This window comes from Castanea sativa, chromosome 3, assembly GCF_040712315.1.
Source record: "Castanea sativa cultivar Marrone di Chiusa Pesio chromosome 3, ASM4071231v1".
Lineage (NCBI taxonomy): Eukaryota > Viridiplantae > Streptophyta > Magnoliopsida > Fagales > Fagaceae > Castanea > Castanea sativa.
Genome location: NC_134015.1, coordinates 397,854 through 412,311, shown reverse-complemented (window position 1 = coordinate 412,311; position 14,458 = coordinate 397,854). Strand labels below are relative to the sequence as shown.

General features: G+C 29.9%; 1 protein-coding gene across 1 annotated transcript; it reads right to left on the bottom strand.

Annotated features, from left to right (window-relative positions):
- Positions 1-1,731: 1,731 nt before the first annotated feature.
- Positions 1,732-4,340, bottom strand: LOC142628002 (hydrophobic protein RCI2B-like). The gene is made up of 3 exons (XM_075801922.1): positions 4,127-4,340; positions 3,936-4,031; positions 1,732-2,043 (listed from the first exon to the last, which is right to left on the bottom strand). Exons 1-2 carry the CDS (start codon positions 4,205-4,207, stop codon positions 3,948-3,950), a joined length of 165 nt encoding a protein of 54 aa, XP_075658037.1. The 5' UTR covers positions 4,208-4,340; the 3' UTR covers positions 1,732-2,043; positions 3,936-3,947.
- Positions 4,341-14,458: the final 10,118 nt, after the last annotated feature.

The window sequence follows — 14,458 nt, the reverse complement described above, 5'->3', positions numbered from 1 at the left end:
GGAATGGATAATTGGCATACTTGCATTTAATTCTAATTTTTGACCTTCCATGTGATTTTAGGGTGAGGGCTTAGGCTTACTCATTGAAATTTGAAAATGAATGTTTAATAATTTTATTAGTGGTGAAGAGCCATGTAGATTAATTAATTGGCATATTCTAATGTTTTCAACATAAACATCCATGATTCAAAATCCTCTTCCCCCATTATAACTATCAAAGTAAAAAAAAAAAGAATAGTATAAAAATTTATTTTGAAAATTTCTATTGAATTTTCTTAAATTTTCAATGATTAACCGTAGTGCACGTTTGTCAAACCTAAAAATACACCTATCTATGATTCATATAGGAGTAATTATTTTAGTAATTTATGATAAAACTATTATTTTAGAAGATTTGACTTCATACATACACGTTTGATATAATTATTATTTTTATTTTATTTGTAAGGAGCTATGTAAAAGTGATGCATGGGTAATTTTGATATAATATTTTTAAACCTAAGGATAGTTTGAGAAGAATAAATAATTATTATAGGAGTCCTAAAAATAAATCAAATATAACTATTTAGATGTCGGTATAGTTAGATAGATACAAATTAAGGTATCCTAAGTTCATAAAAGTATCATATTTCCTTGAACCTGAATGCGAAAGGGCATTTAGATCATGTCGGCATAGTTATACCATGCACTAATGACTGGCTAGCTAAACCACAAAGCACAAACATCATTTTGTCGTCAAACCCCACCCCCCACACTATAAGTAACCGGCGGCAGCGGCAACAACTATATCAATCATTGTCGTATTGGTAGAGTTACTAGAGTACATTATCAATTGTATTATAATTCAAAGTTTGCAAAGAAAGTCACTGGTTTTCGTAAATTGTGTGGCCACCAATTAACTCTCAATATGTAATGATTATTATTATTATTATTTTTTTCACTTGCAAAGTGTTGTATAATAAGTATTTACGGCCAAAATGGATATTTGTCCCCCTTCCCCAAAAACAAGTAATGACCTTGTTTTAAACTCAATTTTTTAAAATTTAAGTTTCAATAATAAAAAAAAATTTAATTTTTAAAAAATCGAGTTATAGGTAAAAAAAACTTTAAAAAAAAATTACTTGAAACTCAAGTTCCATGTAACATTATGCAAGTAACTCAATTTTCATTAAATCAAAATTTTCATTGAAACTCAATTTTTTTTGAAATTAAGTTTCAAAACAAGAGTATTTTACTAAATAATTTCAAAACAAGAGCATTTTACTATTTGTTTTGGGCGAAAGGGACAAATGCTCATTTTGGCCAAGTATTTAGTAAACTATTAATAAAATATTTGAAAATAATTTTGTTTGGATGTTTGGCCATAGTTGGTTATGAGTGGGGACAGTAAGGTAATAAGGGAACAATAAGGTTCTAATCCAAAGTTATAAGAAAAGAAATGAACATAAAAAATTTTGTGAATCTTTAAATTTTCATTTTTTGTTTCATGTTGGGAGTTCTAATTATTTTTACTTCATTGGTATCAGAGCATGGGAAGCACATTTGTTTTCTTGCTATTGGCTTTGCCTCCTTTGGCCGAAACATTGATATATTCCACTTAATTTTTGGTTTATTTATTCAACTAGTCACTGAACTAAAAGGTTAACATTGTTACTGACAATATTGGTTTTTGTTGAAATGTATTATATGAACATAATAGGTCTTTAATAATCCACTTGAGCTCTCTGAAACTTACAAATTACCGCCGCATCGAAATCTCATTGTGAAAAAATCTCGCCATTAACAAACAGATGTGTTTGTTGGTACTGCATTGGTTGATATGTATGCTAAGTGTGATATGTACCCACCACCACCATCATAAAAAACCAATATTCTACCTTTACATCAGATTAAAAAAAAAAAAGAAGGGAAAAGAAAAAGAAAAAGGAAATCGTAAACACTTTGGCACACATAATGAAGAATCAACTGTCCATCAACGCATATAAACGAACCCCAAATCAGAGAAACAAAAAACATATTGCCGTTCACAGGTCACAACTCCACCTGCCCAAAAAAAGCAATAATAATAAGATGCAAAATTGTCAAAAGCCAAAAGCCTTAAAGCTTAAAAGCCCAGGTGAGCTCATTCATAATTTAGAGAAAAAAGCAGTCCATTTATTACTTATTAGTTCACAATTATTAAGATGAAAAACAAGAAGTATAGTGCAGGGAACGTCAAGATCACGCGGGGTCTATGCATTAAACGCTCTCTATGACCATGAGTCTATCCATAACCCAAACTCGCAGCCAGCCCCAAAACTCTTGACTCATGACTCATGAGTGAGAGAGTGACATTTGGGGCCTCTCCGCTTTTGTTTTTACTTTTACAAATACATTAACAAATCATCTACTTGTTACCATAAAAGAAGTTGTTAATTCAAAAAGAAGTTGTTAATTCAAACTTGTTGGGTCCGTTTGGTTGGAAGAGTAGAGGGGTGAAAAAGTAGAACGATAAAAAATTATGGGAAGATTGAAAATATTTAATTTTTTCTCTTTATGTGTTTGGTTGGAGAGGTGAAAAAGTGAGGATGAAAATTTCTTTTGTTTTGTTGGAAAGAAAAATGAAAAGATGAAAAATGTAATTTATATAAATTAACTATTATATTTTGGAAAAAAATAGAAAATATAATTTATATAAATGAACTATTATACATAGTTTGGAGAGTGAAAAAGTGAGAGGGTAAAAAACTCTTTTGTTTGGTTAGAGAGAAAAATAGAAGAATAAAACATGTAATTTATATAAATTAACTATTATAGGTAGGTAAAAGGGTATTTATATAAAATAAATTTCTCATCATTTTTCCCTTTACATTTTTCTTCCAATTTGAAAGGATAAAAAAAGTGAGGCAAGATGAAAAACTTTCTCCCCTATTTTCTATTTCTTCTATTTTTCTTTCTCAACCAAATAGTAAAAAACAACATTTTTCACCCTATTTTTCTCTTTCTATTTTTCATTCTCCCTATTTTCAGTCAACAACACACCATCAGACAAACGATCAAATTGCAATTTCAAGCGAGTTCTTTTTCCATGTTGATTTCTCATACCCCATAACAATTTACCTTTATGAATTTTTTATTGATATTTTTTTTTTCTTTTTTTGGAGGGACACAAATTTTAATCATTATAGCTTACCCACCGTCCTATACAAAAAGAGTAAACGTATCGATATATATAGAAACTAACTCATCCATCTGAAATACTTTATCTTGTGTATATATAGAAAGTAACTTATCTATAATATATAGTTTTGAACCCGGCCTTTATCGTGGGTTCCAGCTAGTAAAGTTACTGATGGTTATATATATAGAAGATCTGGATTAACACCAAAAACTAATTAGTGTCTTAGCCTGATAATAAAAAACGATTGTGTAAGCAAAAACTAATTGGTGCCTTGAGTCACGAACAAACGCCATAAATTGAAACGCAGCTAGTAAAATTACTGATGATTGTATAAGAGATCTGGATCAACACCAAAAACTAATTAGTGTCTTGGTCTGATAATAAAGAACTATTATGTAAGCAAAAACTGATTGGTGTCTTGAGTCACGAACAAACGCCATAGATTGAAACTCTAAAAAAACCGCTCTTGCCCCACATTTTACAAACTCTTATTCTCGTGAAGTCAAATTATTATATTTGTAAAGTGACTATGCTATCTTGTATATTCAATTATGCAAAAAGAACACATCAAATGGAGATTGGCTATTTTAGAAAATTAAGTATTATTTTAATAGATAACAAATTTTTTGTTTTAATATATCCCTCTTTTAGAAATATTTTACCATTTTCAGTCAAAAAAGAATTTAGCTTAGCATTAAAAAAATGGTTATACGAAATATAAAAATAAAACAGAAGCAAAGGGGAGGGAGACAGAGAGAGGTGAATGGGCGCTTACAAAGATTGAAGTTCACTTGGTGATAATATAGAGAGCATAAAGTATCCCAGGGATATAGCCCAAAATGGTCAGCAACAAACAAATCCAAAACTCGACCTGAATTAATAATCAACCACATAAAAAATGAATAAGAAAGAAATATAAAAATATATGAAATGAAATGAAATAAAGAAAATGAATGAATTAGGTACCCGGCAACCAAACTTGAGGAAAACACCAAGAGGAGGCAAAATAATGGCCAAGATGATATCTATGCAGGTAGCAGCTGTCATATTTCTTTTCTTTTTGTTGGAAAAAAGAGTAGTATATGAAAATTGGTAATTGATGATGATCCAATAACTAAACTTATGTGCTGTTTTGTTTTGTGTTGTGTTGTGTTGTGTTGTGTTGAATGATAGAAGAGAGTGCAAGGAGAAACAGGAGAATATATAGAGTCAGTCACACGTACGGTTCCCACGTGCTGTCCATGCATTGGATACGTGAAAATGAAATAATCCTATAATTCCTAATATTCGCGGTTCCTTAACAAAGTGTGTAAATTAATAAAGTCTTTCACTTTTCTTGTTTTGTTGTTGAGATAGATGAGTCTAAATTACTCTTCCTATTCTACTATATATTTCACCAATAAAAACATGTCATATGTCTATCTTTTTTATTAAATACAAAATTTATAACTTTTATTATTTTAATTTTTTAAAATAAATAAATAAATAACTCATAATATTTAGGCAATTGAAATAATAAAAAGCATAAATTTAGCATTTAATAAAATAGATGGATATGTGACATATTTTTATTTATAAAGTGTATGCTAAACTAAGAAGAGTGAGATAGAAAATTTATACTCTAAATAGAAATCATAATAAATGCAGGAACTACGTGGCAAAGCCAAAGTGTTCCATGTGCCCCTTTTTTTTATTCTTGGCTACTGCTGCCGACATCCTCTTCGCTCCACGCGCCTTTGCAACTTCTCTATCCTATTTTTGGGTTCTAAAAACTTCTAAATATTCAATTCACAAACTCTTATCCTATCTTCTTCTTCTTTTCTTTTTTTTTTTTTGAAAGAAAATACATTGAAATATTCGTCTCATGTTCAGTTAAACAACCCTCATCATAAAATATGTAGTTATATGTTATAAGTTTTAAATTTTATCTTGTCTATTCAAGATAATTTGAAATGCTAATGGGACCATAAGAAATGAATAACGGTCATATTTAGCGTGTTTAGAGATGAAGTATTAGAATTACTCATGTAAAGTTGAAAACAAAATGTTTAATATTTCTAAGAGGACCATCTATAATTCAAACTCGCCAACTATCAAAATAGAAATAATAGTGATAATTTTATTAGTATAAATATAGAAAGACATTTTGACATTTTTTTATTGAATTTTATTAAATTTTCAATTAATAACTTTAGTGCAAGTCTGTCAAACCTAAAAATGCACCTATCCTAGATTCATTAGTCGTAGGCACACAAATCAATATGGTTGAGCAATTTTTTGCTCCTTATACTCCACCAATTCCCCGTTAGAAAATGGCTTGAATTAAGGGTGTAAAGCCAAAAATAGATTGAATTAGGAGTGTGCAACCCACCTACCAATTCACTAAAACTAACCCAATCAAACTCAACCCGCTAGGTTTGGTTTATTTTTAGGGGTTTGTGGGTTTAATTAGAATGTAAAAATCTTTTTTATGATGGATCTATTTAGGTGTGGGTTACTAGATTCACAAATCTACCTAACCCAATCCAACCCCCCCCCCCCCCCACGCGCGCGCACACACACACACATATATATAAAATATGATTTTATTATTTACTCTTTTGTTTATCAATTGAGTTGGGATAGAACTATATAGTATTCTACTAAATATAGAATAATAAAACTAATTCATGTTTATTTTGTTTCTCAACTGAGTTGAGATAGAACTATTTGTTATCTTATTCTTAATAACTAAATGAAATTTGATTTGATTGGATTAATTGTGCTAATTTGATGAACTACCAATATAAATTTGTTGTTATTTGTATTAGTTTAAACTATAAAACATTAATAAAATAGTTTGTGTTAGTTTGATGCTAATACTCTGGTTTATTAAGTTATAAGTTTGTTCTTATTTGTGTTAGTAGTAATATTTAATGCTCAATTAAAATAAAATAAAACTTGTCCAACCTATGGATCCAAGTTGATACAGGTGGGTTGAATCAGGTTGAATTTTTTTTCAACCCAACCTAGGCACACCTATAGCTTGATTGAGTACACTAGCATGTGCACGTAGATTAGCATCACATAGAAATTAACCCAAATCAAATATGGCTTTGTCTAGGGGTGTCCAAGCTTACCCACACCCCAGCCAATCCGACCATACCACCCAGGCTCGAACCAAAAACTGTCCAACCAAACTCCAACGATGGACGGCAGCGGGTCTACATGTCTAGAAACCAAATCCTATGGGTCGATTAGCAAGTCTTCACATGAAAAATCAAATCCAACTGGCTCGACCGAGATCCGCCACTCTCAAACGTAGATCCGGCGAGATCCAGCCAAATCTCGTCGAGATCCGGCTAGATCTCGATGAGATCCGGCAATATATATATATATATATATATATATATTTTTTTTTTTTTTTTTTTTTTTTTTTGATGAAGAGTTAACCTATGTTCCTTACATCTTACAATCAACACGTTTTAATAATGTTCATATTTTTAATTGAAGCTCACACAATTGTTTGTAATGATATTAAAGCTCCTAAAACTATCTTTAAATTTTTAGTAGCGTTTTTGTTAATCTTTTGAGATTGGTGGGTAAAATGCATCATTTTCATGTCTAATTGTAAATAAACAATGTTGATTGGCAATGCATGATGTCCTTCTAAATCATTAAAAAATATTGGATATAATTATTTTCATAATATATGATAAAACTATTATTTTAGAAGATTTGACTTCATACATCCACGACTGATATAATGATTTTTTTTATTTTATTTGTAAGGCGCCATGGAAAAGTGATGCATGGGTAATTTCGATATAATATTTTTAAACCTAAGGATAGTTTGAGAAGAATATATAATTATTATAGGAGTCCTAAAAATAAATCAAATATAACAATTTAGATGTCGGCTTAGTTAGATAGATACAAATTAAGGTTTCCATGAACCTGAATGCGAAAGGGCATTTAGATCATGTCGGCATATATAGTTATAGCATGCACTATTGAATGACTAGCTAACCCACATAAATTAAGCCCCACAAAGCACAAACATCATTTTGTCGTCAAACAACATCCCCCATACTATATCACTCATTGTCGTATTGGTAGATCAGTTATTAGAATATCACTCAAAGTTTGCAAAGAAAGTCACTGGTTTTGGTAAATAGCGTGGCCACCAATTAACTCTCAATGTCTAATGATCAACCGGTGGCAAGTGGCGACAACTATATCACTCATTGTCGTATTGGTAGATCAGTTACTAGAATATCACTCAAAGTTAGCAAAGAAAGTCACTGGTTTTGGTAAATTGCGTGGCCACCAATTAACTCTCAATGTCTAATGATTAATTTTTTTTTTTTCACTTACAAACTTGCAAAGTGTTGTGTATGAGTATTTACTAAACTATTAATAAAATATTTGAAAATAATTTTGATTGGATGTTTGGTCATAGTTGCTTATGAGTGGGGGCAGTAAGGTGATATGGGAACAATAAGATTCTAATCTAAAGTTATAAGAACAGAAATCAACATAAAATATTTTTTGGGTTTTTAAATAGCTCGCTATAATGTATAAATTATACCTTACCCTTAAACTTCATTGTGGTTTGTAGACAAAAAAAAATTCATTATTATCCAAACTCGATCTCTTTTTAGTCCCATTTTCTCTCGATGTATAATTTTTTTTTATTTTTTAGAAAGCCTTATAATTTTTTCATTTTTTGTTTCATGTTGGGAGTTCTAATTATTTTTACTTCATTGGTATCAGAGCATGGAAAGTATATTTGTTTTCTAACTATTGACTTTGCCTCCCTTGGCCGAAACATTGATATATTCCTCCACTTAATATTTGGTTTATTTATTCAACTAGTCACTGAGCTAAAAGGTTAACATTGTTACTGACAATATTTTTATAGGTCTTTAGTAATCCACTTGAGCTCTCCGAAACTTACAAATTACCCCCACATCGAAATCTCATTGGGAAAAAATTTCACCGTTATCAAAACACTACTTATTTTACATCTCTCCCATTTTCTCTCAAGGTACTTGAAAACTAAAAACACTGTAGAAAAAATAATTTTTAAATGTGTGAGCAGTGCTATGAGACTCAATTTTTAAAAAAATTTGCTGAATTTTATACTTGTAAATCTCGTGAACAGTGCATGAGATCCACTGTTTAAACGCCAGACACTAAAACTTACTCTCAATGTGTTTATTTTAAAAGTTATAGTATAATTTTTTATTTTTTGATAAAAAAAGTCATAATTTTTGTTTCATGCTAAGAGTCAGAATTTATTTTCACTTCGAATTTGACAACAATGTCCATGCAAAATCCAAATTTCTGAATAAAACTAGGCCCGACATCGACCCTATAGATAGCTCCAAACCTAGAAAGAAACTTGCTTTGTATTGGATGGATGCAATGATATTTCTAGTGTCCTCTTCTAGTCTTCTACCTACCATATTCATATTCTAAGGGTGTGTTTGAGATCTGTTTATTTTGTTAAAATTGAAAACTTTTTATTGAAAGTACTGTAAATAAAAGTAAGTGTTAGTTGAAATAGTACAGTGAGACTTATGAAAAGTACCAAAAAGTGCAGTGGGACTTATGAATAGTAGTAAAATAAGCAAAATAATAAAATGAGTTGACAAAAAATAAGCTAGCCAAACAGACATAAAACCAGCAACCATGTTTCAAACATAAATATACACATGGTTTCCTCTAGTCATTTGATTACTATGCTCTTAACAAAGTCCATATTATATCAATTGAATCATATGTTATATGTAGTTACATTTTCTTTTTTGTGAGTTCCAATTAACTCAATCGGTGTGTGTATATATATATATATTGGTCGTTGAATAAGAGATATGGTTCAAACCTTACTTACGGCCAAATAAATTTTTTTTTTAAATTATAATAGAACAAATATCATACTTTGGAATTTTATCGTATCTAAAACCAAAAACCAATTAGTATCTTAGCCAAATGATTTACAAAAATCATAATAGAACAGATATCGTAATTTGAAATTCTATCGTGTGTATATATATATATACACTAAAAAAATAATTAGTATCATAGCCAATAATTAAAGCAAATATCATAATTTGAAATTTTATTATATCCAAAACAACATATCGAGCTTATATTACGTGATAGAATACACATCATAATATCAAAAATTTATTCTTTTTTTTTTATATAAGAATAAAAAACTAATACTTGATAGTTGGTACCGCAATTTAGCACAAATCATTCCCCCTCCTCTTTAAATTTTTTAAAAATTGGGTTTTTGGTAGTTTTTTTTTTTTTGATATTGTTAGAATATCGAGTTTATATTCAGTGATAGAATACACATAATAATATCAAAAATTAAATTTTTTTATATAAGAATAAAAAAATAATACTTGGTAGTTGGTACAGCAATTTAGCACAAATCATTCCCCCTCCTCTTTAAATTTAAAAAAAATCGGATTTTTGGTAGATTTTTTTTGTTGTTAGAAAGATGTTCATTGCTATCTTCTTAAGAATTATGGGGCCCGTTTGGTATATTTATTTAAATACTTGCTTTTAATTTTTAAACAACATTATATATATTTTTACATACTTTTTCACTTTTTTAAAAATACAAATAATATTACTAAAACGATGTTGCTAAAGAGCCCAAAGTTTTTTGTGTTTCCCACGGATAAAACAAAGCGAGTAAAGATGCGGAGCCAACAAATCAAATCGAGCAGTGTCAAACAAGCGACGGTTCCTAGGTTGCCACGTTGTGAAATAAGGACGGCGGGGATGGAGGCTTCTAAACCAATAGTAAATTGCCAAGTGTGCACATGTTCACAAATTACTATTCACAGTTCACAGATCTCAACAGTCAACACAACTCAAGCAAAGCAAAGCAAAGCAAACCCAATAATAATAAAGTGGAAGATTCAGCCGCCCTCCCACGTGTGCCAGATATATGATACTATTATGTGTTAATCAACTTTAATCATAATTAATTATTAATTGGCTTTTTAGTAATCCAATAATCGGTATCTGTGATGGCCTTTTGCCTTTTTTTTTTCTTACTTTGAGGGAACATCTTTTGATTTGATTACTAAAAAAAAAAAAAATCCCATTTTGTGAGTTGAAAGACCACACTCTGTCACCTATTCCTATGGATCTTCTATTTTTTTAATTTAAAATTATTTGATATTGTTCTGAAGTTATTTCTCAATTTGACATTGTATTGTGTTATACAAGACAACGCATTGGTGAATGGTTATACTTATATATATTGAATGGTTCTTTAGTCTGTATTTGCGGTTTCAACTAGTAAAGTTTTTTGTAATTGATAAGAGATTTCCAAAAATAATTGGTGTCTTAGTATGATGATAAAGATATATCATTAAGTTACATTTTGCGTTTTTTTTTTTTGTCCCACGGCACTGTTCACGGACTACCAAACCCATGAAAAACGCAACAATCACTCACTGCTACAGTGTTTTGTGTTTTAAAAATTATTTTACTACAGTGTTTTCAATAATAAATTTTTAGTTTTTAAAAATTTAAACCTTAGATGAACCTGTATAGCTATGATTAATAGACTTTTAATACAAGTATGAAACTTGACTTAGATACAAAATAGGATTAGGCTAATAGATCTTTAACACTAATAAGTTTGAACTTTAAATTATTTATTATAACAACAATTATTTACAAAATATGTGATAATAAACAAACTAGATTGCTTATGAATGATAGGCCAAAATCATCGACATGAAATTATAGATCACTAGGAGTGATGTGCCGTTGGGTTGGGACATTATTTTCATAGGGACCCCTCCCAAACACATCATCACATATGAATATGATGGTGTTATATCTTCAATTATGTTACTAGGCCCATATGCATAATGCATATAATCATGATGGAAGAAAATAACGTTTCATTGAGTGGGAGCTAGCAAGCATCTCATGGTTTGTGATCATCCAAAGAGTCGAAAGCATATAAACAACAAATTTGCAAGATAAAAGCTGCATAACGTAAGAAGAGACCATGTTAATATTGTCCTTTCTAGTGTTCCTCTTCCCTTATCTAGTCTTCTTGCCACCAATATGCAGGGGACCGACATCGACAATCGACAATCGACATCGACAATCGATTATCGAGGCTGTCATTCACCATTTTGGTATTTGCCTTTTGAACTCGTGGTTTGTTTGTTGTTTTTATTATTTTTATGTTGAATTTGAATCACTATGTCTCTGTTTACATAAAGAATTGCACAGTAAATTTCACACAAATTTTATTTGTCGTGCCACTTCACATTTATGTATAGCCTCACCAAAATTTGAACTCAAAACAAAAGTCTCAAACTCAAGTTTTGGATTTATGTGTATGTGAGGTGGCAAGATTAAGACATATAAAATTTTATGAAATATTTTTGTAACTAAAGACTTATTGAGTTTTAGCCAATAACCTTGTAGCCGTGTCAACTTAACTAGTATATAGGCAATTGAGAATTGCCTCAGCCCTCCAACTGCAAAAAAGTTACATAATTTTGGTTTTAATATATTGCAGCTTAAAATAAAAATGTGTTTATTGTATTTCAGTTTTTTTTTTTGAGTTGAAAAAAAGAAGTAAGCCATATTTTCTCTTTGCTCTTTTTTTCTAGAAGTTTTTCGTGACAAACCCACTCTATATGTCCCTTTTACCCCCATAAACTTATCATCAAAAGTCATATTTAAGGTAAATATGATTTTTTTTTATATACTTTATATCTTATGCCTTACAATTAAAGTGTAAAATTGTAGCATTAATTAGATTTTCAGTTAACCAATTTTTCCTTGTGAATGTTGAAATTATTGATAAAGTGAAGCTATAATATATATATATATATATATATATATATATATATATATATATATATATATATATATATATTTTTTTTTTTTTTTTTTTTTTTTTTTTTTTTGATAAATTAGGTTTTTTGGCATGTCTTTTAAATGTCGATTAAAAAAAAATTCATCTAGAAATGAAGAAATTAAATTAAATGGGGAAAAAATCACTAACACATGTTACAATTGTGCCGGTAAAAATAAATTTTTCAAAATTAAATTTGATACATTTTAAATTTAATATCAATTATGTTACAAAAAATATTAAGTGTTAACTATATTACCGACAAAAAAAAAATTTATAATTTTGTATTTAAAAAAAAGTGAGAAAAAAGAGACTGTAAGTGAAAGAAGAAGAAAAAAAACTATATCTAAAGTTAAATAAATATAATTTAATTAATTTGTAAAGATAAAAAGGTCTCTCTTACAACTGCCGCCAAGCCCCAAAATACATGTTGATCTTATCTAGTAGCCAGGTCAGGTCAATTGGCATCTTCATGTACCTCTGTCTCCAACTGTCAAACCCGATCATAAATATGATTTAATGAAAAATGCTGCTTTGTTTGTTCATATTTTTCGACTTCCATGCTATCTATTTAAAGTGTTAATGGCCTGACCCAACTTCAGAACTGTGATTGATGTACTATATTGGGCCCATGAGGGACAGCAAAGATTAGCACGGTTCTGACTTCTGAGCAGACCATGAGGCTAGACTCTTTGATTGTCGGTAGCTTTATTTAAAAAATTGTTAAAAATATTCCTAATTTTTTTTGGGCAAAAATAAGTGACCCTCAAACAATTTCGTACAATACAAGGGTTCCTAGATGGCTTACTCAACTTAGGCTGGCAAATGGAAGGAATATGGTTCAAAATGGCTAATAAGAGAGTGCTTAAGAAAGTGGAAGATCTGGGAGGTAGAGCAAAGACAAGGTTCAAAATTATGACTATTTGCTCAGATACTGTAGCAGAGAAGAGTTGGTGTTACTAATATTTCAACACAGAAGTAAAATATCTAAGCTACATAGGACTTCTTTTTTTAGTTGGGATTTCTGTGTATCTACCATTATTGCCTTTTATTTTCTGCTAAGTTACTAACTGATGTTGTACTATTGAGTCTTCACTTAAAAAAAAAAAAAAAGAGAGAGAGAGAAGTATGAAAGAGATTGTTGTAGCATACTTGCAAACTTGAAAAGAGCTATAATAAACCATTGTTCGAAGAGGTACGTATACAGAAGATAAGATCATATGCTAAAGTTATGCCAAATCTTTTTTGGCACAAGATAATATTGGCACACATTAGATATTTTAAAAATATGTTTTTGTACTTAATTGTTTTTTACAATATATCTTAATTAATTAAGGATACTAATAATAGCTGAAATTAAGGAAAAATGGACAGGAATTGTCCTATTTAATTGGCCTACTAACAAATATTATTAACAAATATAGTGCAACTAAGTGAACAATTAAATAGACCCCATTGTTATATATATATATATATATATATATATATATAAAGACCCCATCAAAATAAGTGTCCTTTACCAAAAAAAAAATACTTATTTTACACTCCCACTTAACAGTATACTAACGGTTTTTTCTTGTTTTTTTTTTCTTTTTAATGTCATAATTTTTTATTTACCACAATTTAAGGTTTAAATAAATGTTTGATTATATTATACATTTGAGAACTACTGATAAAGGTAAGAGTGTCTTTAGACTAGTTCCCAAAAATGAACGCATTCACACTCAACATATGATTTCAATGTTTTCTCAGCGTTCATTTTTGGTGGCTAGCCTCATGACATTTCTGACTGTATCAGTAGTTTTCAAATGTATAATATAATCAAACATACACTTAAACCTCAAATTATGATAACTAATACATTAACCTCAACAAACTTAACATTAGCCTATTTGTAATTTTTAAGACCTCAAGATATTCATAAGATCTTAAGTTTAAAATCTCTTATCATTTTAAAGTCATCCTCACGAAATTAACTTAGTGTCTCACAATCTTAAGTTTAAAATCTCTTATCATCTTAAAGTCATCCTCACGAAATTAACTTAGTATCTGTGACATACACCTATATAAATAATTAACTTTGTATCTGTGACATACACCTATATAAATAGTCAAATACTCAAATTCCCCTCATTTGTCACAAAAGAAAAAATAATAATAATAATAACATTAAAACCCTGGATTGGCGGCAAATAGCGTCGCACTATTTATCGCTACACCAAAGTTTATAAGTTTTGAATTCAATCTTTTGACGCTGACTTCAGCTCTCAAATCTCTCTCTTGAGAACATTTGAGCTCCGCCTCACCACTGCCACACCAATCGGCGATCTGGGTCTGAGCAAAGAAGGCGCTTGGGCTCAAGACGAGGAGAGTTGCTGCTGTTGGTGACTCATTGAGTGTGG

What these genes read in the sequence shown, in the direction of transcription:
- LOC142628002 (XM_075801922.1), bottom strand. Translation starts at nt 4,207, where the DNA reads ATGACAGCTGCTACCTGCATAGATATCATCTTGGCCATTATTTTGCCT. An exon ending in TCCTCAAGTTTGGTTGCCGG is followed by an intron (nt 4,032 to 4,126) that starts GTACCTAATTCA and finishes TTATTAATTCAG; the next exon opens with GTCGAGTTTTGGATTTGTTT.